Below are 23,426 nucleotides of genomic sequence, written 5' to 3' on the forward strand. Positions count from 1 at the left end.
CAAAAGTTCAACAGAAATAGAGTGAGTGACTTGGTTTAGCAATGTACACGGCATTCTGCCCTTGCCATCCTCCCCTTGTTCACTGAGAGGAGAAAGATAATATTTGATGATGTGTTCTTTGGAATCATTAGTTACCTGGAGGTCATTTTCCTTTGACTGCTTTGTTTAGTTGGTGCTCACAAATGTACTCTGTGACCTGAATGCCTTCCTCCCTCAAAAGCTAAAAATAGAGCTGTGCAGGTGGTGATGGTCAGGCTTGGATCCCCTTGGAGGGTAATGAGGTCTCTGTTAGAGGACTGGGACTTGGTAGATGGAGTGACGTTTCAGGTGGAGACGAGGGTGAGTGGGAAGAAGTGGCTCGAATCTGGCAATGGTGTTGACGCCAGGAGACCGCCGTGTTCTGTGGGGGCTCGCCCATCACTGCCCAAAATTTCATTTTGTGACAACATCACTCCCTGAGGGCGCTTTCTCTTGATCCCAGCTAGACTCATTTCCCAAGGCCTGGCTCCTGCTTTTGTAGATGAGGAGGCTGCTACAGAGAGATGATCTGAATTCCCCAAGTGCATGAAAAAGGCTGGGTTGAGAGCCACTTGACAGCCAGGAGAGAGAGCTGAGTCGGTAACTGTCTGCCAGGTGATGGACGCCACGGAGTTCCTGCTTGTCAGCTTAAGGGCAGACTTCTGTCTCCAGAACTGTCAGACTAACAAACTGTCTTCCCTTTGCATTAACAAATCTCTCAGGATTGTGCAACCTGAGTAATCAAAAAGGGCACCGAGTCAAACTCAGTCACTGCCCGTCTTTCCTGCTCCATGAGGGTAGCCGTGGCACATATAACCGAACTCCCACCCCCATTGCTTTCCCTCTCACCTTTGAAGTGGATCCAATGAATTGTTTTAACAGCAGAGGCTTTCCTATTAGTCTAATTAGGATTTTTTTTTTCATGGCTCAACATGAATGATTTAATTTTGCATTCCTGGATCAGACACCACCTGAGCACTAAGGAAAGATGGTCAGTATGGGAAGGGAAGGAAGGGAAGCTGTTGGAGAATTAAGAAACTCTGTCAGCCACTTTTGGATAAGTAAGAGTTAGTGTGACTCAGGATGCCCATGGTCTTGACCTATTCAGCCCAAACAGTGGACCCCTCCAAGGGCAGTGTGGCCTTGGAGTCAGTAGGGTCAAATCTTTACAAAACAATAATAAAATAATAAAAAAATAAGAATAATAACTCACAGACATTAAATGTCTACTCTGGGTAAAGTACTATATTAGACTCTGGGAATATTAATACCAAAAAATGAAATGAATCTTAATTGGATTAGTAAAGTTGGTAACAGAGGAAGAGTATTGAATCTGTAGGAAGAAGCTGTGGATTCCAATTCTGACTCCAACATGTATAATGTGAGGGACCTTATGCAAGTGACTTGACCTCAGCCTTAGTTTCCTGTTCTATAAAGTGGAGTTGGGCTAGATGGTCTCTGAGGTACTTTAGAACTATATATCTATGCCTTTTTAAATTTTTTATCTATGTCTTTTAAGAAGGAAGGACATTTACTAGAATGATCTCCCCAGAAAAGGAAGCTATATACATCAAACCACCACAAACCCTATTTGGTCCATAGAAGTATGAGCAGGTGGTTTTAAGATAGGAGCAGGGACTGGGTTTCACTAATATAGACAATTTCCAGGTAAGGAAGCTCCCATTACCAAAGTGTTTGCTACTGTTTTCAAATTCAGTTAAGGAAACTGAGACCAACAAATTAAATAACCAGCTGAATCATATAATTATCTGTATATATCTCTGTGTGTATGTATATAAACATACATACATATATATAAATATATATGTGTGTGTGTGTGTGTGTGTATATATATATCTGTATATATGTATCTGAAGTTGTATATGAATTCGAGTTTCCTTAATTCCAAATCCAGCGTTCTATGCACTGAGCTGCTGAAGGCAGGGTAGAAATTGAATCCAGCTCTTTCTGCCTATGAGACTCTCTCTCTAGTTTGGAAAATGAAAAAAAAAAGTCCTATCCCTTTCACGGCAGCATTCTCCCTCCTGGAAGCCCTGTGACTGCTCTCCTAGGGATGGTTACTCAACAGACCCCAGCAGTTCTACAATCAGCTCCTCATGTGGGCTCAAATGAACTCTGACTAATCAGGGGTTGTCCTATAAACTCTTTTACAAGTAGGAGCCATTTTATATACCCTTTAAATGAGCAGCTCACTACCCTAACAGCTTTCTCTTAAAAGGGCACACATTTCTTTTCGTGGTGGGTAAGAATTGGAAATCAAAGGGATGCCCATCAATTGGGGAATGGCTAAACAAGCTGTGGTATATGATTGTAATGGGATATTATTGTGCTGTAGAATTGTAGAAATTGTAGAAAATGGTGGAAATGATAAGCGGAATGATTTCAGAAAAACTTAGGCAGAGTTACAGGAAATGATGCAGAATGAAGCGAACAGAACCAGGACAACATTGTACACGGTCACAGCAATAATTTATAAGGAAAATTGTGAGTGCCTTAGCTATTCTCAGTAACATAAGGATTAATAATGAAGAATACTAAAGAACTGAACAGAGACTGAAGCATTGCTACTTTTTACTTTCTTACATTTCTGTGTTTATATTTGAGTTTTCTTGTACAAAATGACTAATATGGAAATGTTTTTACATAATTGCAAAAAAAAAAAAAAAAGGGAGGGGACACACTGTGGTTGAACCATAATGATACCTGTACAAGTCTATGACCTCGCTACTGTACTGTGAGAGGAGGGCGTCTGAGACTGAATAGCAATCTACATTGACAGGTCTTTCACATCAGTCCCTTATTGAACTTAAATCTGGAATGGATCTGAGGAATCTAGATTTAGACTTGGGAAGTGTCTCAGAGGCCACTTTATCCAACCTTCCCATTTTACAGATGTAGAAACAGGCTCAAGATCACAAAAGCTAGTAGATGGCAGAGTTGAGATTTAAACCCACATCCAGAGAGTTCTTTCCACATCCAAGGCTTATGTGGCCTAATCATTAAGGCCCTAGACCTCTCTAAGCCCCATGGCTCCAATTATATTGTTGCTTCTATTAAAAAACAAGGAAGCAAAGATGTTGGAGATTTTGGCATTGGGGATTGGAGGAGAGATTTGGGGAGCAGTAATGGTGACTTTCCCCACCAAATCCTGCCCTTTATTTTAGTCCGACTTCTAGCTTTAATCAACTCAAAACATTCTAATTCCATAAAGCCAATGACCTTTTTTTCTGTCCTTATCCTCCTAGAAGAATAGGTTAAAACCCAATTTTTACCATAGATTTCACCTGCATCTCTCTTGTCTGTACTTACCCCTGTGTGTATGTTTGGTCTCCCTTGATAAAAATGGAAGCTTCTGAAGACCACTCAACCAATCTACAAGTATTTACTAAGGGCTTACTTTGTGCAGCTGTGCTAAGCTCTGGTGATCCAACTAAGCCCGAAAAAGAAAGTCTCATCTCTCAAGGAAGGGAACAAACATTCATTAAGAACTTGCTCTAAGCCAAATACTGCTACTGTTACTCTCATAACAGTCCTGGCAAGTAAATGCTACAATGATCTCCATTTTATAATTGAGAAAAATGAAACAGATAGTATCTCAAACTGGATTTGAACTCGGGTCTTCTTTTTTTTTTCTGGTTCCTAATCTAATTTTTTTTTTTTAATAATTATAACTTTTTATTGACAGAGCCCATGCCTGGGTAATTTTTTTTTACAACATTATCCCTTGTACTCACTTCTGTTCTGATTTTTCCCTCCCACCCTCCACCCCCTCCCCTAGATGGCAAGCAGTCCTATGTATGTTGAATATGTCACAGTATATCCTAGATACAATATACGTGTGCAGAACCGAACAGTTCTCTTGTTGCACAGGTAGAATTGGATTCAGAAGGTAGAAATAACCCGGGAAGAAAAACAAAAATGCAAACGGTTTACACTCATTTCCCAGTTGAACTCAGGTCTTCTTGACCTCAGCTCCATGCCAGAAGTCACCCCCTAGCTCCCATGAAGAAAGGGATGTTTCCATTTATTTTTCTCTCTGGCTCATTGCCTGTTACCTAATTGACTGATCTCAGCAAAGTGATTGCTAAAGTAACACGTGGAAAAGATGGTCTTAGACTGGTCTAAGACTTCTTGTTTTGATCACTCCTGTCAGAATTTTTTTTCCTGGTTGGGTATGTTAGGGAGATATTTTCCCAATGACACCTGTGTAGTTTCTGAAGTTGGGATTAAGTTATAAAGGCCCAGGTGGGTTGATGTCTAACTCAAAAGGGGAAAGACTGGGAACTTGCCAAGCTATAGAAAAAGGATCGGGTAAGTATTGGGTTGTAATGGTGGGTGTGGTGTTTAGGAGACAAACCCCATGATTAGCTATGGCTGGGAGGGTGGGATTTAATCCATTTTACTGCCCTTCCTTGCCTTGGTCACACACCCCTTGGGGTCCAACAACTGTGCTAGACAAGAATGCTAAATCAAATGGAATGGAAACGGGTCTGATGGCCAGACGGGTGCAAAGAATAGAAACTGGTTTGAGGTCTACTTGACTGAGATCTCAAGGGAGTTATCTTGAACCCTTTTCTGGGTTTCATTTCCTTCTTTACAAAATGGAGGGGGGTTGTCTGGGTGCCTTGAGGAATCTAAATCTGAGCCTGTGACCTCCTGTTCTTCAGTGTGTGGGGCTAGGAGGAATTTAGGAGGAGTCTGGCCAGAAAGCTGCTGAGCTCAGCTACCTGGGAAATGCAAATGGAGGCCTTATCTCTCCCTTTCCCACCCTCCTGCCCGGGAGACCGCCTGGTCACCCACTTGCTTTTTTACCTGCCTGCTTCTTTCAGCCCTCTGTGGAACCTGCCACTTTAAACAACCCCAGCTGGCTAAACAGGACGGAAGAATTTAGTGGAAACCCTGAGCTGGTCCTCCTCTGTCTCTTCCCCCCTCCTCCCCCCCACTCCCTCCACCCCAGTCTTCCATGAAGTGGAAACCCGCCTAGCCCATCCTTCTGTGCAAACTGGTTGGGCTGTGATCTTCAGACCTTCAAATGTTAAACAGTAACTTTCCTGACTATGTTGGTGGTAGGGCCATCATGGGCCCTCTCAGAGCCCAGGCCTTGAGTAAACAGACTGCCAGGGACAGGGATTCTCTCCTCCACACCTCTTCCTGCCCTTCTCGCCCTCCGCTGCTGAGAAGGCAGGATGGCTCAGGAGGAGTTATTTTCTTCTCAAATAATAACTTCAAGGCGAAAAGGAGCTTTGGGATGATAGTTTTAAGTTCCTAATTTTACAAGTAAGGAAAATGGGCCCCAGAGTGAAAAAGTGGTGAAAAAGCACTTTGGGATGATAATCTAAATTCCTAATTTTACAAGTAAGGAAAATGGGCGCCAGAGTGAAAAAGTGATAAAAAAGAGCTTTAGGATGATAGTCTAAGTTCCTAATTTTACAAGTAAGGAAAATGGGCCCCAGAGTGAAAAAGTGGTGAAAAAGAGCTTTAGGATGATAGTCTAAGTTCCTAATTTTACAAGTAAGGAAAATGGGCCCCATGGGCCCCCCAGTGAGAAAGCGGCAAAAAAAAGAGCTTTGGGATGATAGTTTTAAGTTCCTAATTTTACAATTAAGAAAAATGGGCCCCACGGTGAGAAAATGACAAAAAAGAGCTTTGGGATGATAGTTTTAAGTTCCTAATTTTACCAGTAAGGAAAATGGGCACCAGAGTGAAAAAGTGATGAAAAAGAGCTTTAGGATGATAGTCTAAGTTCCTAATTTTACAAGTAAGGAAAATGGGCCCCAGAGTGAAAAAGTGGTGAAAAAGAGGTTTAGGATGATAGTCTAAGTTCCTAATTTTACAAGTAAGGAAAATGGGCCCCAAGTGAAAAGGAAAAAGCTTTGGATGATAGTTTAATTCCTAATTTTACAATAAGAAAATGGGCCCCGTGAGAAAGCAAAAAGAGCTTTGGGATATAGTTTTAAGTTCCTAATTTTACAATAAGAAAATGGCCAGAGTGAAAAAGTGGTGAAAAGGAGCTTTGGGATGATAGTTTTAAGTTCCTAATTTTACAAGTAAGGAAAATGGGCCCCAGAGTGAAAAAGTGGTGAAAAAGCACTTTGGGATAATAATCTAAATTCCTAATTTTACAAGTAAGGAAAATGGGCCCCAGAGTGAAAAAGTGGTGAAAAAGAGCTTTAGGATGATAGTCTAAATTCCTAATTTTACAAGTAAGGAAAATGGGCCCCAGAGTGAAAAAGTGGTGAAAAAGAGCTTTAGGATGATAGTCTAAGTTCCTAATTTTACAAGTAAGGAAAATGGGCCCCATGGGCCCCCCAGTGAGAAAGCGGCAAAAAAAAGAGCTTTGGGATGATAGTTTTAAGTTCCTAATTTTACAATTAAGAAAAATGGGCCCCACGGTGAGAAAATGACAAAAAAGAGCTTTGGGATGATAGTTTTAAGTTCCTAATTTTACAAGTAAGGAAAATGGGCACCAGAGTGAAAAAGTGATGAAAAAGAGCTTTAGGATGATAGTCTAAGTTCCTAATTTTACAAGTAAGGAAAATGGGCCCCAGAGTGAAAAAGTGGTGAAAAAGAGCTTTAGGATGATAGTCTAAGTTCCTAATTTTACAAGTAAGGAAAATGGGCCCCAGAGTGAAAAAGTGGTGAAAAAAGCTTTAGGATGATAGTCTTAAATTCCTAATTTTACAAGTAAGGAAAATGGGCCCCCCAGTGAGAAAGAGGCAAAAAAGGAGCTTTGGGATAATAGTTTTAAGTTCCTAATTTTACAATTAAGAAAAATGGGCTCCACAGTGAGAAAGTGGTTGGTCCAAAGTCATGTAGGAAGACTCATAGGATTATAGATTTAGAACAGGATTGCACTCTCTTAGAATATCATTTAGTTCATCCCTATTCCTTTTTATTTTTTTTCAGATGAAGAAACTGAGTCAGATCCAGAGAATTTAAACCTGGTATTAGAACTCAGATTTTCTGACTCTCAGGCCAGGCTTTTTCCAACTGGATTTTCCTGAAAGTGTGGGGATCACCATATGCCCCCATTCCATCATCCTCTATTGATGGCAATTAAAATCAATTAAATTAAAGTAAAAGAAAATTCCAGGATCCCCTGGAAGGGACCTCAGAGGCTATCCTGTTCCCCTGATTTTACAAACAACATGGATGCACAGACTTGAAAATTAGTCGAATGTCCTCCTTTTGTTGAGAGGACACGGAGACTTGAGATATAAGGTGACTTACCCAGTCTTAACTTTTTAAGTAGCAAAACCTGCATTTGAATCCAGATGTTCTGACTCCAAGGGGCAACTAGTTGCACAGAGCACCAGGCCTGTAGGGAGGAAGACTCATTTTCCCAAATTCAAATGCAGTTGGATGACCCTGGGCAAGTTACTTCACCATGTTTGTCTTAGTTTCCTTATCTGTAAAATGAGCTGGAAAAGGAAATGACAAACCACTCCAGTATCTTTGCCAAGAAAATCCCAAATGGGGTCACAGAGTCAGACATGACTGAAGGGACTTGTTCCTTCCCTCTAAAGATTCTCCACTTCAAAATGAGCAGGACCAGGAGATCATTATATACTTCAATAACAATACTATATGATGACCAGTTCTGATGGACCAGGCCATCCTCAGCAACGAGGTCAACCAAATCATTTCCAATGGAGCAGTAATGAACTGAACCAGCTACGCCCAGAGAAAGAATTCTGGGAGATAACTAAAAGCCATTACATTGAATTCCCAATCCCTATATTTATGCACACCTGCGTTTTTGATTTCCTTCACAAGCTAATTGTACAATATTTCAGAGTCTGATTCTTTTTGTACAGCAAAATAACAGTTGGGTCATGTATACTTATTGTGTATCTAATTTATATTTTAATATATTTAACATCTACTGGTCATCCTGCCATCTGGGGGAGGGGGTGGGGGATAAGAGGTGAAAAATTGGAACAAGAGGTTTGGCAATTGTTAATGCTGTAAAGTTACTCATACATATAACCTGTAAATAAAAGGCTATTAAATTTAAAAAAAATGAGCTGAAGAGGGAAAAAAAAAAGAAATGAAATTTAAAATTATGTTTATAGGCAACTATTTTTCCTACTGAAACAAGAATAAGATTGATGGCCATCTTTAATAAATAGCATATTATAAAATGTCAAAAAAAAAAAAATAAAGCTGCTCCACTTCAGTTCCCAAGACCATTTCATTGTCATTTCTTAGTACACTAAAGAGGAAGGAAGGGCCATTTAGCATTTGTGTTTGGGGGCTGGAGATTTTCAGGAGGTGGCTGAGTTTCTAAGAAGCAAAGTTCCCCAAGAAGGAACAGATCCCAATGGCTGGGAAGTCCAGGCAAGGCTCCATTCCATGAGCCAGACCCCTGACCCATCCCTGTGCAGTTCTGGAGGGGGGCTGGCTGTGTGGGGGATGCATTTATCCAGGTGCTCCGGGACTCCTGAATAGAACAAATTAAGTGGGAATATCCCTAGAAATGCCCATGTCTTTGACTGCAAGGTTTAATTGATTGGAATTCTGCTTTAAGAAAAAAAAAATACTCTTTGGTGTTTTCACTTTTGTCAGCTTGGAGACTGGCCAGCATCTCCTGGTGAGAGGTATTGCCCTTCATTCTGCCTCATTCCCGATCAGAGATTATTCATTTATGAATAGGTGGCTGTAAAAACTTGTCTCATACATATGAATATTGGACATGGAAATTTTAATTGCGCGAGAGTTCTGCCTTTCCCATCAAGGGCTGCGGCAACATGTTTCTGGGGCTGGTGCTGAGGAACTGACTTTTTTTTTTTTTTCTCTTCTTTGAATTTTACTGCTGGCGCTTTCCAAATGGCATTTGTCAAGAAGGCATTAACTGAGCGGACTGTTGGATCCCCTTTCAGATCATGATTTTGGAAGGAAGTGGTGTGATGAATCTCAATCCCAGCAACCATCTTCTCCACCAACAGCCGGCCTGGACAGACAGTTACCCCACGTGCAATGGTAGGAGGGCCTTGGCTCTGGGTGGGGTGAAGTGCCTGGTACTATTTCCCCCATACTCAAACGAGTCCATTCTTCTTCACTTTAGGTGAAAAAAACAGCAAATTTTAGGTCAGGATAGGAAGATAGAACTTTCATAAGAATGAATTTCTTGGTGGAATGATAGCCTTTCCCCAGTGGATTCCATATGGTGATTTTTTCCCCCTATTTCCTTCTTGTCATCCTGGAGGAAGGATGGTGACTGAGTGGGATCTGTTGAGTGAGAGGATAGGGGGACATGTTGTACCTGAAGGGGGAGGTTTCTATTTCAAGTTTCTTTTTCAGGACAGAGTAGGGGATAATTTAATAATTCTTCCTAAGAATTTATTTACTCCTTTACTAACTCAAGAGAAAGTAAAATAGGATAGTAAGTTTCATTCAGCCCATATATATCACTTTATAGGGGATGAAGGGAGAAAACTAGGAATTCTTGTTGGGAATTTGACCTCCTAAGCTTATTTCTCTACCTTACTGGTTTCTTTTTTTCTTTCTTTCCTTTTTATTTGTTTGTTTTTGCTGAGGCAATTGGGGATAAGTGACTTGTTCAGGCTCACATAGCCAGGAAGGGTTAAGTGTCTGAGACCAGATTTGAACTTGGGTCCCCCTGAGTTCAGTGCTGATAGTCTATCCACTGTACCACTTAGCTGCCCCTTTCTTTCCTTTAAAAAAAAAAAAAAATCATAGTGTTTAGAACAAAAAGGACCATAAAGGTCATCATTTCCACCCCGTTTTTATAAATTAAGGAAAAGAGTATCAGAGAGGTTAAATTTGCTCAATGTTGTAACAAATAGTGGAGTTATAATTCATGGGATAAGAGGGTTAGATTAGTTGACCTTAATAGTACCTTTATTGGGGCAGTTAGGTGGTGCAGTAGATAGAGCACCAGCCTAAAAACTCAGAAGGACCTGAGTCCAAATTTGACCTCAGACACTTAACACTTCCTGGCTGGGTGACCCTGGGCAAGTCACTTAACCCCAACTGCCTCAAGGGGAAAAAAAGTACCTTTATTTTTATTTTATCTTTGAGTAAACTGAGGTCTATAGAAGTTAAAATGTCTTATTTAAGATTACATATGTGGCACGTAGCAGAATGAGATGTTGAATTCAGCTCTCTGAATTTCCATGTCACCATAACTGGATGGGCTTTTGCACTGGCTTCCTGGCTTGGGGTATGCATCTTCTCCACAGTGCCCATTGTGCCTAACCAGTTTACTTACATCCCATCTCTGGGATCGCGGCTTTTTGGTTGCATACCTCCCCATTCCTCCATTTCCAGGGTCCTGCCACCATGGTGTATCTTTCCAAACCAGTATCCCTTGTTGGGTAGCATTAAGGGCCATATAGCCCTCTCTTTTAGCACAATTGTACCCTCTCCCAGATGAAGCTACTATTCTTTTGATTCTCAAACCAGTATTCTTCCCATCACATGAGACTTGAATAAATTTGATAATGAATTTGGATTCAAATGATCTCAAGTCCTAAATATGTCTCCATATTTTTCAAATGGGGGAGAAGGTGTAGTCAAGGCTTTAAAATACCGGGTCACAACTTGAGACTTCTTTTTTTCCCCTCAAATTTGAGACTTATAATCGTGGTCCCGTCAAAGAGTTCCTAATATTTCAGAAAGAGACTTTTCTTTTATTACACAAGAAAGAAGACCATCTCAGGCTGAGAAAGGAGAGAACAGTGTGATGATTATATGAGGGCTGTATTTTTTTCATGTCCACAATATAACATAAAAAGATTCAAAATATGTAATGATAAATTTCCATTTCAGGAATTCCTATACAGTAAGCAAAAGCGTATTCAGAACAGTTCATCTTTTCTTCCCTTCCTTGTAGATGGGCCTCTACTTTTCAGTCACCCCCAGATGTGAGAAATTCTGGGGGGAAAAATGAATTTGTTCCCTTTAAACTCAGTTATGGCTATTTGGGGAATGGGGGTGGGAGATCATGGCAGCCTTTCAAAATTCCCCTAGGAGTGCGGCACAGTAGAATGTGAATCCCAGCCGTACAGTTCACAGGAGAACAGCAGGGTTTTCCCCAACTTCATTTATGAAATGAGAAAGTTGAACTTAAGTATCTATTTCGACTCCTTCTAGATCCAAATTCTATGAATACAACAAGAGGAATAAATAGGGTAGAAAAAGAAGTTAAGGGATCAATCATTAGTGAATTTCTATAGCTTCCTCCCTATTGAGGACCTCCATGCAATTTATTTCCATTCAATCCAGTTGATTTCAATTAGTCAGGAAGCATTTATGTACTGTTCTGGGCTCTGTACTTACATACAAAGTAACACAAGAACACCTCCCCTGTCCTCGAGGAGTGTACGTTCTAACAGAGAAGACCCGTGTAAATAATCAGGGACGAGCAAGAGAGGTGCAAAGTTGATGGCAGATAGTCTCCGGGAATGGCTCTGGCTTCTTGGGCTCAGGAAACATTTATTTATCTTTTAAGGATTTTTTTTCTCCCCCCCCCCCCCCCCCCCACTTAATAGTGTGTATGTGTATGTATATATACATACATACATACATATATATAGTACATTATATATATGTGTGTGTGTATATAGTACATTATATATAGTAATTTTATATATGTGTGTATATATAGTACATTTTATCTATGTGTATATATATAGCACATATATATAGTATATTTTATATATGTGTATATATGTATAGTACATTTTATATATATATATATATATCAATTACATGTAAAGATAGTTTTCAACATTCACTTTTATAAGTTCAGGAAACATTTATTAAAAGTTCACAACGTGCCAGGTACTGTTCTAGACTCCTGAGACACAGTCCCTCCCCTCGAGTTTACATTTCCCTGAAAATGTTTGTTGTTCCTCAGTGTCTGAGGCCCCAAGGACACCAGGGATGTCCTTGGTGAGAACCAGGATAACTCCAGTATTGCTTCCTTGCTCCAACAAGGCTGGATGGTGTTCATGTCTCAGATAATAATTTCTGCAGAGACACAAAGGAATTAGCAACTGAATGCAATTCTCTTGGTTCTCCTCACTAATCAGGGAATAGGATTTTCTCTGGGGAATCTAAAGAAATTGTCTGGCTATCCCAAGTCAATGTAAAAATATTGCTAGTTAACATTTTTGGAGCATTTACTATGTGCTAAGCACTTTACATGTGTTATTTCATTTGATTCCATAACAACCCTGGGAAGTAGGTGCTCATCTCCAAAGTAACTTATTATCCCCAAGTTACAGTTGAGGAAATTGAGGCAGCCAGGTTAAAAGTGACTTTTAGCTAATAAGTATCTTAGGCTGGATTTGAACTTCCTGAGTCCAGCCTGATGCTCTAACCCTGGCTGCCTCTAAGACTAGGGATTAGGCTTTTGGTTTCATTGGTAGGGGAACTTCCCCAATGAGGAAACTTCTCCAACCAATACAGGTCAATAAGTAACTTCTGCAACCTATAGTCCTAAGACATTAGCTCAGACATTAAACATGACTAAGGACATACAACTGAATACATCAGATTTAAAGCTGAAAGAAACCTTAGAGGCTACAGAGTCTCAGTTCTTCATCTTCCAAATGGGGAAACTGAGGAGCAGAAAAATTAATTTTAAGGGGCTTACCTACCTAGTAAATGCCAAAGGTAGACTTGAATTCAGCCCTTCCAGTTGTCAAGTTCATTACTCTTTCTACTACACCTTTATTTCATTTGAAAATTCCATTTAAAATTTAAAATATCATTATTTTTCAAATAAAAGCTAAAATGGAAAACCAGTTTTGGAGATACACCAAGAAGTAGGATTCATTCTCAGAAGCCATGTTTACATGACCCTAGTTAGCTGGGTAAAAACTCAGTCTGAAATGAGGTCCATTATCCGGGAACTGGAATAGTTCCAGAGTCTTTTCAATAGCTGAGTATCTGAGTAGTTTTTCGCACTTCCTTGTGTGGTATCATGCCCTTTTCAGCTGGCATTCAGGACTGCTTCCCTTCACAAACTGGCCTGCCAGGGGTTCCCTGCACACATTCCTCTTCCTGCCTTTGTAGAGTCTGTCCCCCACGTCTGGAATGTTTCCCCCTCCTGATCTCTGTCTCTTAGCATCCCTGGCTCCCAGCGTGGAACAGATCAGGTGTGTGGCCAATTTTCTCCCCTGCCCCCTCCCCATTGTTAATGTTCTCTCTCTCATGAAATTACTTTGCATTTAGTTAATTAAGCATGTTGTTTTCCATTAGCAGAAGGCAAAGGCTGTTTTGTCTTTTGTCTTTGTGTATCTAACACCGAGCACAGTGTCTGACTCATGTTTGTTGAACTGAATTTTGGTAACTGGATCCATTTGAAAAACAAGTTATTTGGAGCTGATTTCACTTTGGAAGGGAACAGGGGTCTTGAGATTGAGTGGAATTCCCATCATCGTGATGCCCATTTTTGGTATCCAGCCTCTTTTATTCCCTGCATCAGTCTGATAGCCATCCTTCCAAGGTTACTGAGATTAAAGCAATGGAATTGAAATCAATCAATCAATCAACTATTTCAGCATTTGTTCTGTGTCACGTTCTGAGGGATGTAGAGATGAGCATGGAACCCCAAAGACATTCTCGTTGGCTGTTGCTTGGGGACCTCCAGAACTATGTCACCTATATTGGTGGAAATAACACGACCTGAATCCTCATGTTTCAGAATCCCAGACAGAAGAGCTGGATGAGACCCTCAAGGTCTTGGGCAGCTATTCAACATCCTGCCCATGATACTACTAATCTTGTCTTCTGCTTTGGGATGAGTGGGGAAATACTAGGACTTGCTCCCAATGTAATTTTCTTTCTCAGGATTTGGGGTTGATTGTTTAGATTCCCTCCTCTGTATTTTTTGGGGGGCAAATGGACTTCCTTAATCTGTATATAAAAGACAATCATCCATTGGCAATTATGAGAAGAGCTGAATTTTCTAATCCAGTTTAATACTCATTAGAGAGATATCTCCATTCTTTCCCCCAACAAAGTAGTCCCAATGCATGAAGAGAAGGTTTGTTTGTAGATGGACTCATTATCAGGGGTGAGACATGCACCTGGAATAGACTGAGGTCAAAGAGGGCTCAGCATATACTTTATTCAGTCATTTTCAACTGTTTTTGACTCTCCGTGACCTCATTTGGGATTTTCTTGGCAAAAACATTGGAGTGGTTTGTCATTTCCCTCTCCAGCTCATGAGAAAACTGAGACAAACAGAATAAGTGACTTGTTTAGGTTCACACAGCTAATAAATCTCTGAGAGTGAACTTGAATTCAGGTGTTCCAGACTCCAAGCCCAGAGCTCTCTCCACTGAGCCATCCCAACATATACTCACTAAATTCATTTGACTCAGCCAGTTTTCTTATGGAGAAGAAGTTGGCTTTTCCCTCCATGAAATTATGGGAATGGTGTCTGATAAACAAATATGACGTAGGATCATCCAAGGGAGAAGGAGCATCCATAACCAGGATACGTTTGGACATGACTTTACAACCCCAATGGATGTCCTGCTCTACCTTCTCTGGTTTTGGAAGGAGCCCCGGAATCTCAAGCTAGGTGAGCTAGTTAATCACATACCACATGAAGGGCTGGAAATACCAAAAATTCAGGAAGATTACATTCTCTCGGAGTATTCACTTATACATATATGAATGAATACAATTATGATGAATATTTTACATATGGATTCATGTTCTGATTTTGACATGTACTGGACGGGTGATCAGTCCCTTAATAGTCCCTTAATATTCTAGTGCTCATCCAAGTTCTTTAAGTCTATCAAATTTTAGAATGTGTCAGCCCGCTTTGGGGGAGGATATTCCTTCACCCAGAATTTCCCTTTGCCATTAAAATCATGTCTTATCGTTATCCCTATTCCTCTCTCTTGAAGAAGGAAATGGCAAACTACTCCAGCACCTTGGCCAAAAAGATCCCCATTATAACATCAGGAAGGGTTGGATCTGACTGAACAATAACAAATCCCCTTTTCCATCTTTATTGCTATTCTTATGCCTATGCCTATGTCTCTTCTAATTCTTTCCCCATCCTCATTGCTATCTTTTTCCCTATTTCTATACTTAATCCTCTATTTTATCTTCTTCTTCTCCTCCTCCTCGTCCTCCTCCTCCTTCGCAACTCTTATTCTTCTCTTTAACCTGATCCCTATCCCTACACCTGTGTATGTGTATGTATATATATATATATATACACATATATATATATACACATATACATAAATGGACATGCTTCTTCATATATGCATGAGTAAAAATAGGATAATTTTGGGAGATAGTGTGGTCCTAGCAGCCAGGGGGAATACAGAAATACTTCCTATAAGGCATGTTACTTGAGTTAAGATTTGAAGAGAGCTTGAGTTTCTAAGGGGCTGAGGTGAGGGTCATGTATGAGGAAGAGCCCAGTCTGGCTACAACATAGGATGTGTGAAGGGATAACCAGTCTGGATGGGCAGGTAGGAGGGAGCCAGATTTAGAACAGGCTAAAATACCAAATAGGAAAGTCTATATTTTATCCTGGAGATGATAGGGGGATGGTGAAGTTTCTTGGGCTTAGGATATTAGTTTGGCAGTGGTGTGGACAGTGGATGGAGACAGATAGGATGTAGGTCCTTGAACCAGTAAGTACTGGACACCAGTAGCGAAATGAACGTTTCAGCCATAGCAGCCCTCAAAGGTTATTCCCAAGTTACGAAGGGGTTGCTGACTAAATTACAGGTGGTAGGAGGATTTAAGGCAATCTTCATAGTGGATTGTGGGATCCAAGATCCTAGATCTTGAGCTGGAAAAGACCTCAGACCAACCTACTCATTTTACAGATGTGGAAACTGAGGCTGAGAAAACTGGATACAACTGCTACCAGCCTTACATTGCAGAAGCTCTGACTGCTACACACTTAGGCACAGCAAGAAGATTAGGTGGCAATGTGTGCCCTCCAGGTAAATGGCAGCTCTGAAAAATTCCCCCCACATCTCTTCTTTGGCAGCCGGCGAGGTCATTCCCACCAACATGGCAGGGAGGGAGAGCCGAGAGCTGTGTCTGGGAAAAGCCGTCTTAGCGAGAGGATGGGATTCTCTTCTCAGGGCCATTCTGAGCCATCAGCAAGCCTTTATTAAGTGTTCACCGTGTGCCAAGCACAGTGCTCTGGGGCAAACGGGAGCCTTCCCTGCCCTCAAGGAGCTTCCATTGGAATGCCAACATGGTGGAAAATAGGGTGAAAAATGTGTGTGTGTGTGTGTGTGTGTGTGTGTGTGTGTGTTTATGTGTATACATGTATGTGTGTTTATATCTGTGTATGTGTTTGTGTGTAGATGTATCTGTATATATGTGTACATATCTATATGTATATGTTTGTGTATGTATGTGCATGCACACGTATGTATGTGCTAATTACTGGATCTATGATTAATTAGCAGCTGAAAATTTCATGCTTTTTACTTAGCTTTTTCTAAGGAGCTCTGAACTCTTTCATCCTGTCAAGTCACTTGTTTCCCCCCCCCCCCCCGCCTAAAGTTCCCTGGAAGTGACAGAGGTGGGAAAGTATTAGATCCATTTTCCTGGGAAGGAAGCAGAGGCACAGATCAGGGATGAATTTGACAGAGGCTATCCCGAGAGCCTGCGGTCCAGCTGGACTAAGAGCCCACATTTCCAGGTCTGCTCCTTTTGGCTTGTGGACATGTGGAACATAGGGAGCACTGAATTGAGTGCCAGGAAGCCCAGGCTCCAATTCCTGCCCCTGATACTTAATTAACTGTGTGACTGTCAGCAAATCCCCAACCTCTCTTGAGTTTTAATTTCTTCATCTATAAAATAGAGATAAAAATATTTGTAGAATCTACCTCACAGACTTGCTGTGAGGATCAAATGAAATACATTTACCCAACACATTATTTCATTATTTTTTTCCCCAGTTAACACACTTAACTCTCCCACCTTCTTCCAAAAAGAAACGAAATCTTTTAAACCTTTAAATCAAAATTAATGCTAGCAATGGCCAATGGCCAAAAATGTGTGTTTCATTTTGGGTAGAACATTTTGTAAACTTTAAGAATTTCTATAAATACGTATAGTTGTTATGATTGTTATTGTTTATGCCTGTCTCCAGGAATAAATATCAGACCAGTTCCTCCCCTCTCCCCTGTAAGTTATCCATGTACTCTCCTCCAACCCATTGATTTTGGACGTATTAGTCTATCAACCGCCTCCCTCCCTCAGTAGTAGTCCCATATTCATCATCCCTGAGTGTACTCCCAGATCACTCACTGGATCTCCTCTTTTTTCAGTTTCCAGTGGATTTTTTGGAGGCCAATGGCACGAAATTCATCCTCAGTACTGGACTAAGTACCAGGTGTGGGAATGGCTCCAGCACCTCCTGGATACCAACCAGCTTGACGCCAACTGCATCCCCTTCCAGGAATTTGACATCAATGGGGAACATTTGTGCAGCATGACCTTGCAAGAATTTACCCGAGCAGCAGGGGCAGCCGGCCAGATTCTCTATAATAACCTGCAACATCTCAAGTGGAATGGTGAATACTCCTCCCCACCCCCTGCGCTCCCATCCCCATTTTCTGTGGGCAGGACTTTCTCTGCTGGACACTTTGGGAGGAAGAGGACCAGGATTACTTTTACTTTAGTATTTTTAAAAAAAGAAATGGCAAGAAACAAAATTGGATATGATGTAGATAACTAGGAACGGTCCTTTTCCTAATCTTTTAGAATTCAGAAGATTCAACTCCCTTTTCATCCCACTGTTAAATTTTCCTGAAAATAAGTCATGCTTTCCTTTAGGAAACTCCTAAAGTGATTTCAGACACAGGTGACCCATCACCATTTCATTCAAAGTTAGATTAAAATTTAGCATGATTGAGATTTATTCTACTCATAATTTGAAAGCCAGTCTCAACATTCTCCCTAGGAAGCCCCTCTGCAGGAGTTGTATATATTTATGCATTTTCAAAATTAATCTTTGGAACCTTGGGCATGGGTAAATATCAGGTTAATTCCAATCAATAGGGTCGTAGATTGAGAGTTGCAGGAGACTTGGAGATCATCTAAACTCATTTTATAGATAAAACAACTGAGGCACAGAAAAGTGAAGTGACTTGCTGAAATCCCACAGGTATTACGTTGCAGAGTCAGATCGTAACTCAGGATAGCTGACTCCATACCCAGTTTTCCTGCTCCATCAAGGTGTCTCTCAATCCGGTCCAACAAGCATTGAACATACCTTAGTGGATGTAAGACATTGCCTCTCAGTTCACTCCCTTAAGCATTTACTGTCTGCTGTGGGCAGGACACTGCCCTGCAAACAAAGACAAAGAGAAAAGCCAGCAGTTCCTGGCTTGAGCACCTTGTGTTCTACCAGCTTATGCTCTCTTGATACTATACAATTTCTAAGATATTATAAAATAGTAATACTTAAATGAGAAATTCCATGTAGAAGAGAGATAGTTTGATATCTAAAGTTATCTTTTAATTTTTAAAATTTATTTTAAATTTTAAATATTAGATTTTTTTCTAAATACATGTAAAGATAATTTTCAATATTCATTTTTGTAAGACTTTGTGTTCCAAATTTTTCTCCTTCCTTTCCCCTTCCCCTCAAGATGGCAAATAATATGATATAGATTAAATATGTGCAATACTTTTAAACATATTTCCATTTTTGTCATGTGCAAAAAAAAAATAATAAAATCAGAGCAAAAGGGAAAAAACCATGAGAAAGAAAAAAACAAAAAAGAGGTAAAAATACTTCAAACCACATTTAGTCTCCATAGTTTTTTCTCTGGATATAGATGGCATTTTCCATCCCAAGTCTCCTAATATTCACGTTTCCAAATACTGATTGAAAATTATTTTGATTGTTTGATAGTGCCATGAAAGTACTGAATTTGAAATCATAGGACTTGGGTTTCAACTCCAGACTTTCTTTCATTTGCTACCTGTCTAAGCAAATCGTTTAACCTGAGCCTCTATTTTCTTATCTGTGACAAGAAGAGATCAGACTACATGACCTCCAAGGTCCCTGCCAGCTTGAATAATCCTAACAGTTCTTTTCTTCTTCCCCTTTAAACTTTTTTATTGTTACCTTTTGATTTTATATCCTTTTTTATTTCCCATTGTAATCTTTCCCTCTCACAAGACCTATCCCTTAAATAAAACAAAACAAAAAAATAGGAGAAAAAAAATTAACAAAACTAATCAACATATGAGGGGAAAATCCGACATTTGGTGCATTCCATATCTAACTCTGCGATAAAGCAAGGGTCTTATTATTTCCATTAATTGGCTGCCTTCCAGATGCTTTTTGTAGGGGGTACATGAGTGAAAACAAACACCAAAACAAGACCCATCCTCAAAGTGTATACATTTTACCGGACTTAAATATTTATTTACGTGTCATTCAAAGCAAGAAGGAACTAACCTGGGACACACCAATGTAAAGTCATCCAATATTAAAAAACTAAGGACTCCCAAGTAACATGCTCTAAATGGGATCTTCCCTTCAAGCTTTGGAAAAAGACCTAGCTTTAAAGAGAAGGGAATGGATTCCTTATTAATGGTGCCATTGTTTCCGCTGCTAAACTGGGAATTTGGAACTTGTTGACTCCTCAGATAAGAATGAGATTCAGATTCTTGACAGCTGCCATCAAAAGGAACTTGAGAGCCAAGGGAGAGATTGTTGCTGTCAGTTCAGGAACATTCCACCCCATATGGCCCCACCGCCATTTTGGATGAGCTCATCGTCTGTCACTCATCCCCTCGTTCCTTTGCACCCAGCTCACAGCGGTTGCTCATTTCATTTATTATTATTTTTTTTTTACTAGAACCAAACCAAACAAGACACTAAAAATAAACCTGAGGACTCCACGATGAAATAAAAAGCCTTCCCCGCCCCCCAATTAAAATCTATTGTTTTTCAAGCCATGGCCTGAATGAACCCTGGGGATGTCATTGTGTCATAGATTTAAAAGCTGGAAGGGATCTTAAAAACCATCAAGTCCAACCCTGTCATTTTACAGAGGAGAAACATGAGGTCCAGATATATACAAAAACATGCCTATGGTCACACAGATCGTGACAGTGCTGAGATTTGAACTCAGAGCTTCACATGTGACCACTTCTCAATGGGCTCTCATCCCTTAGGACAAATCTAAATTGATAGCTCAGTAAGTCACCACTGTGTGCCTATCTCTGTGTTGGCATCCTGTGGGAGAGACAGAAGAGATAATCAGTACAAGCTTTATTGTGCTCCCTCCTGATTTACCTATCCTTGTATAAATGGGGAGTCACTGTCTTCAGAAGAGCTGGCTGTAAATTGATTAAGCAACAAGGATTTCTTAGGGTCTCCAATTCTAGGACATAATAGCCCAATACTACAGATTCAAAACCAAAAGTGAAATTTCAGTTCCTGCCCTCGGGAAGCTTCCGTTCTACAGGGGCTTATATTCTAAGTATGTAGCCAAAGGGCTGTCGAAACTGGAAGTGAAGCTCTTCTTAGGGTTGTGGAACCTTGGGAGACCAGGCTGCCCAAGTCCAATTGTTTTAGACTAATACATAGGGCAATATAATTCAAAAGAAAAAAAGGGGAAAGGAAGGGAAAGGACAGAAGAGATGAGAAAGGGAGGGGAAAAAAGGGAGGAAGGAAAAGAAAGGGAGGGAAAAGAAAGAAAAAAAGAGGAAGGGAAGAAGGAAAAGAACAAAAGAAAGAAGGAATGAAAGGGAAGGGAGAGAAGAAGCAGGGAAAAGAGGCAAAACGGAAAGAAGCATTTATTAAGTGCTTACTGTGTGCCAGTGATTGTGCTTTTTCATGTGACAAACATTCAATATTCTGTGCTTTGATATTCTCTGGATACCAACATATTGACATGTTGAGTGGATTCCATGAGGACATGGACAAAAGTTGCTCAGATCGGGCGGATGGGCGTATATGGATGACGGTGATCTCTTTCTTTGTGAGGAATATATTTCCATGCATGAGATCACAGATCCCTCACTGTTGGGAGGACTATGTGCTGGGTTTGAGAAGACAAGACAAAAGCCACCATGAGAATGTGAGATGGACCTGTTGACCATTTCCTCCAGCTCACTCCTCTGCTTGCTGTCCCTTTCCCTATAGTCTAGGGGTGTCCAATGCAGGACTATAAAATCACAGAAGGGACCTCGGGGGCATCTACTCCAACTTCTTCAGTTCACAGAGAAGGAAACTGAGGTTCAAAATGGCTAAATACATCTAATTCCCTCATTTTTAGGCGGAAGAACTGAGGCTAAATGGTTTTCCTGAAGTCACACAGTAACAATGAACAGAGTTAGGGGTCCCAGTTCTGTTCCTCTTATTAAATTCAACATTCTTTCCACTGTATTATGCAGCCCTTGAGAAGTTTCCATTCTACTGGCAGAGTATAGGATATCCACAGACAAGTCATTGGAAGTGCTTTCATGAGGAAGGAGAGCCCTTCAAGGGAGTTGATTGCCTGCCCTAGTGGGAGCTGTTGAGGTCCCTTGAATAAAACACAGGAAGGGCTTGGGCAGGTGGCCAGTCATCTCAGGTCAAGACTCTTCAAGTTTGGCCCTGACCCCATCCAGGGCGGGTCATGAGCTTGGGTCTTCTTCTTGGTCTCCCATTGCTTTAACCTTGTCAAACCATCCTCCACAGGCCAGTGTGGCAGCGATCCGTTCCAGTCCACCCACAATGTCATCGTGAAGACAGAGCAAGCAGGTGAGCACCAACTGACTCTCCTGGTGGAGAGATCCCCGTGGAGAATGATGAATTAGAGAGAAAGAACTTTAAAAAAAATTAGCTGCCATTTATATTATGGTTCAAGATTGGCAAAGTACTTTCCCTAAATTATGTCACTTGAGCTCCATGAGAAACAGGTATTATAGGTAGTATTGCTGTGATCGTCAAGTCTTTTCAGTCCTGTCTGCCTCTCTGTGACCCTATTTGGAGTTTAATTGGCAAAAATCCTCAATTAGCCTCCTTATTTTACAGATGAGGGAACTGAGGCAGGGAAAGGTACAGTGACTTACCTAAGCTCACACAGGCAGCAATCAGCAAGTCCTTTGACTCAAGATCTTGGTATCCTTGATTAATTGGGGGCCAGGGAAGAGGGAAGAAGAATCTGTCATTAGCTTGAGTGGAGCTTTTGTTCCAGGTACCTGAGGCCAGAATTTGGCCCCTGGGTGCTTTGTGAATCATGCGTGTTAGAAACTGGCTCGGTACCTGTATTTACTCCTTTACCAGACAGCTACTTCCCCATTATTAAAGGTAAAACCAAGAGGAGCCAAGTACATTAATTAGACCTCTACTGCCCTTCTATACATTTGAGCTTGGATGTCCACCCCTATTCTCTGAGCCCACCTCTGAGGCTGGTTGAGCTCTGGGCTCCCCTGAAGCGTAAGCCCCTCCCTTCAGTGACCCCAAAGGTAGTATTTCAGGGAAAGTCCCCAAGAACCCCATTCTTCCTTCCTGAGAACCCCAACTTTCTTGTGGTTCCAGCTCAGGAAGAGTTGAGCTAAAGGGTGGAGAGGCTGGTTTATCCTTGGGGGTGGGGGGGAGAGAGAAGAGAAGATCCCAAGAGGGGGCAACACCCCCAAACCTCCTGGGCTGGCTTTGCTTTCCAAAACAACAGATGGATGGGGTGACCAAACAAGGAGAGGGTGTAACCCAGAGAGCTAGAGCTTGGGGTGCCCCAACATGTAGCTATTAGTTAGGATACCAGCTAAATCCCTATGTCGTAAACAGGAGGACTTAGGCAGTGAGTCAGATTTCATATGATTTATGCAGTAAAAACAAAATGAAGATCTCAGAGAATCATAGACTTGGAGCGAGGAAGGACCTCAGAGCCTTTCTGGTCTGTCCCCCTTATTTGACAGATGGGGAAACTGAGGCCCAGAGAGAGGGCATTCACGATAGACCAAAGTCATATAGATAGTGTGGTCTCCCACTTAATAGTGGATTCAATTCCAGGTCTTCTGAGATGAAATTCGGTTTTCTTCTCACTTTATCGGGCTAATTCTTCTGTCTGGTGTAGACCTTCCAGTTGGGAAGAAATATTCATTAATTTGTTCTGTGGGGATGCAGAGGGAGATGACTTTTCATATCTCCAAATCAAAAATCACAATCAAAATAAATTAAACACCTAATTAGTTACCGGTATTAGCAGAGCTCAAACAATTGGGAGGGGAAGTTTCTTTTTGGAGACCAGCCAAGAGTTGGGGGATGCTATAGATTTAGGTTTCACTTTGGGTGGATAGAAGGGAGTTTATCTTTGATTCAGAAATTTAAAGGAACACTCAGGGCTGAGAAGCGACATTCCTCCACGCCCCCCGCCCCCCTCCCCCCCAGATCTGCTGTGGAAAAA

At 41.0% G+C, this 23,426-nt stretch overlaps 1 protein-coding gene across 5 annotated transcripts in view; it reads left to right on the forward strand.

The window, feature by feature from the left end:
• The window catches only part of EHF (ETS homologous factor), a 76,149-nt gene that overhangs the window by 31,776 nt on the left and 20,947 nt on the right, over positions 1-23,426 (forward strand). The window contains exons 1-5 of one of the 5 annotated variants that reach the window (XM_031944145.1): positions 6,971-7,260; positions 8,887-9,021; positions 15,879-15,998; positions 17,343-17,588; positions 21,719-21,781. In XM_031944145.1, coding sequence (XP_031800005.1) covers positions 8,925-9,021; positions 15,879-15,998; positions 17,343-17,588; positions 21,719-21,781 — 526 coding nt within the window. In that variant the 5' untranslated portion in view covers positions 6,971-7,260; positions 8,887-8,924. Of the gene's footprint in view, positions 1-6,970; positions 7,261-8,883; positions 9,022-15,878; positions 15,999-17,342; positions 17,589-21,718; positions 21,782-23,426 lie in introns of those variants that run through there. The other 4 variants (XM_031944143.1, XM_031944144.1, XM_031944146.1 and 1 more) reach the window with 4 other exon arrangements.

The sequence above is a fragment of the Sarcophilus harrisii genome, chromosome 6 (assembly GCF_902635505.1).
Source record: "Sarcophilus harrisii chromosome 6, mSarHar1.11, whole genome shotgun sequence".
Lineage (NCBI taxonomy): Eukaryota > Metazoa > Chordata > Mammalia > Dasyuromorphia > Dasyuridae > Sarcophilus > Sarcophilus harrisii.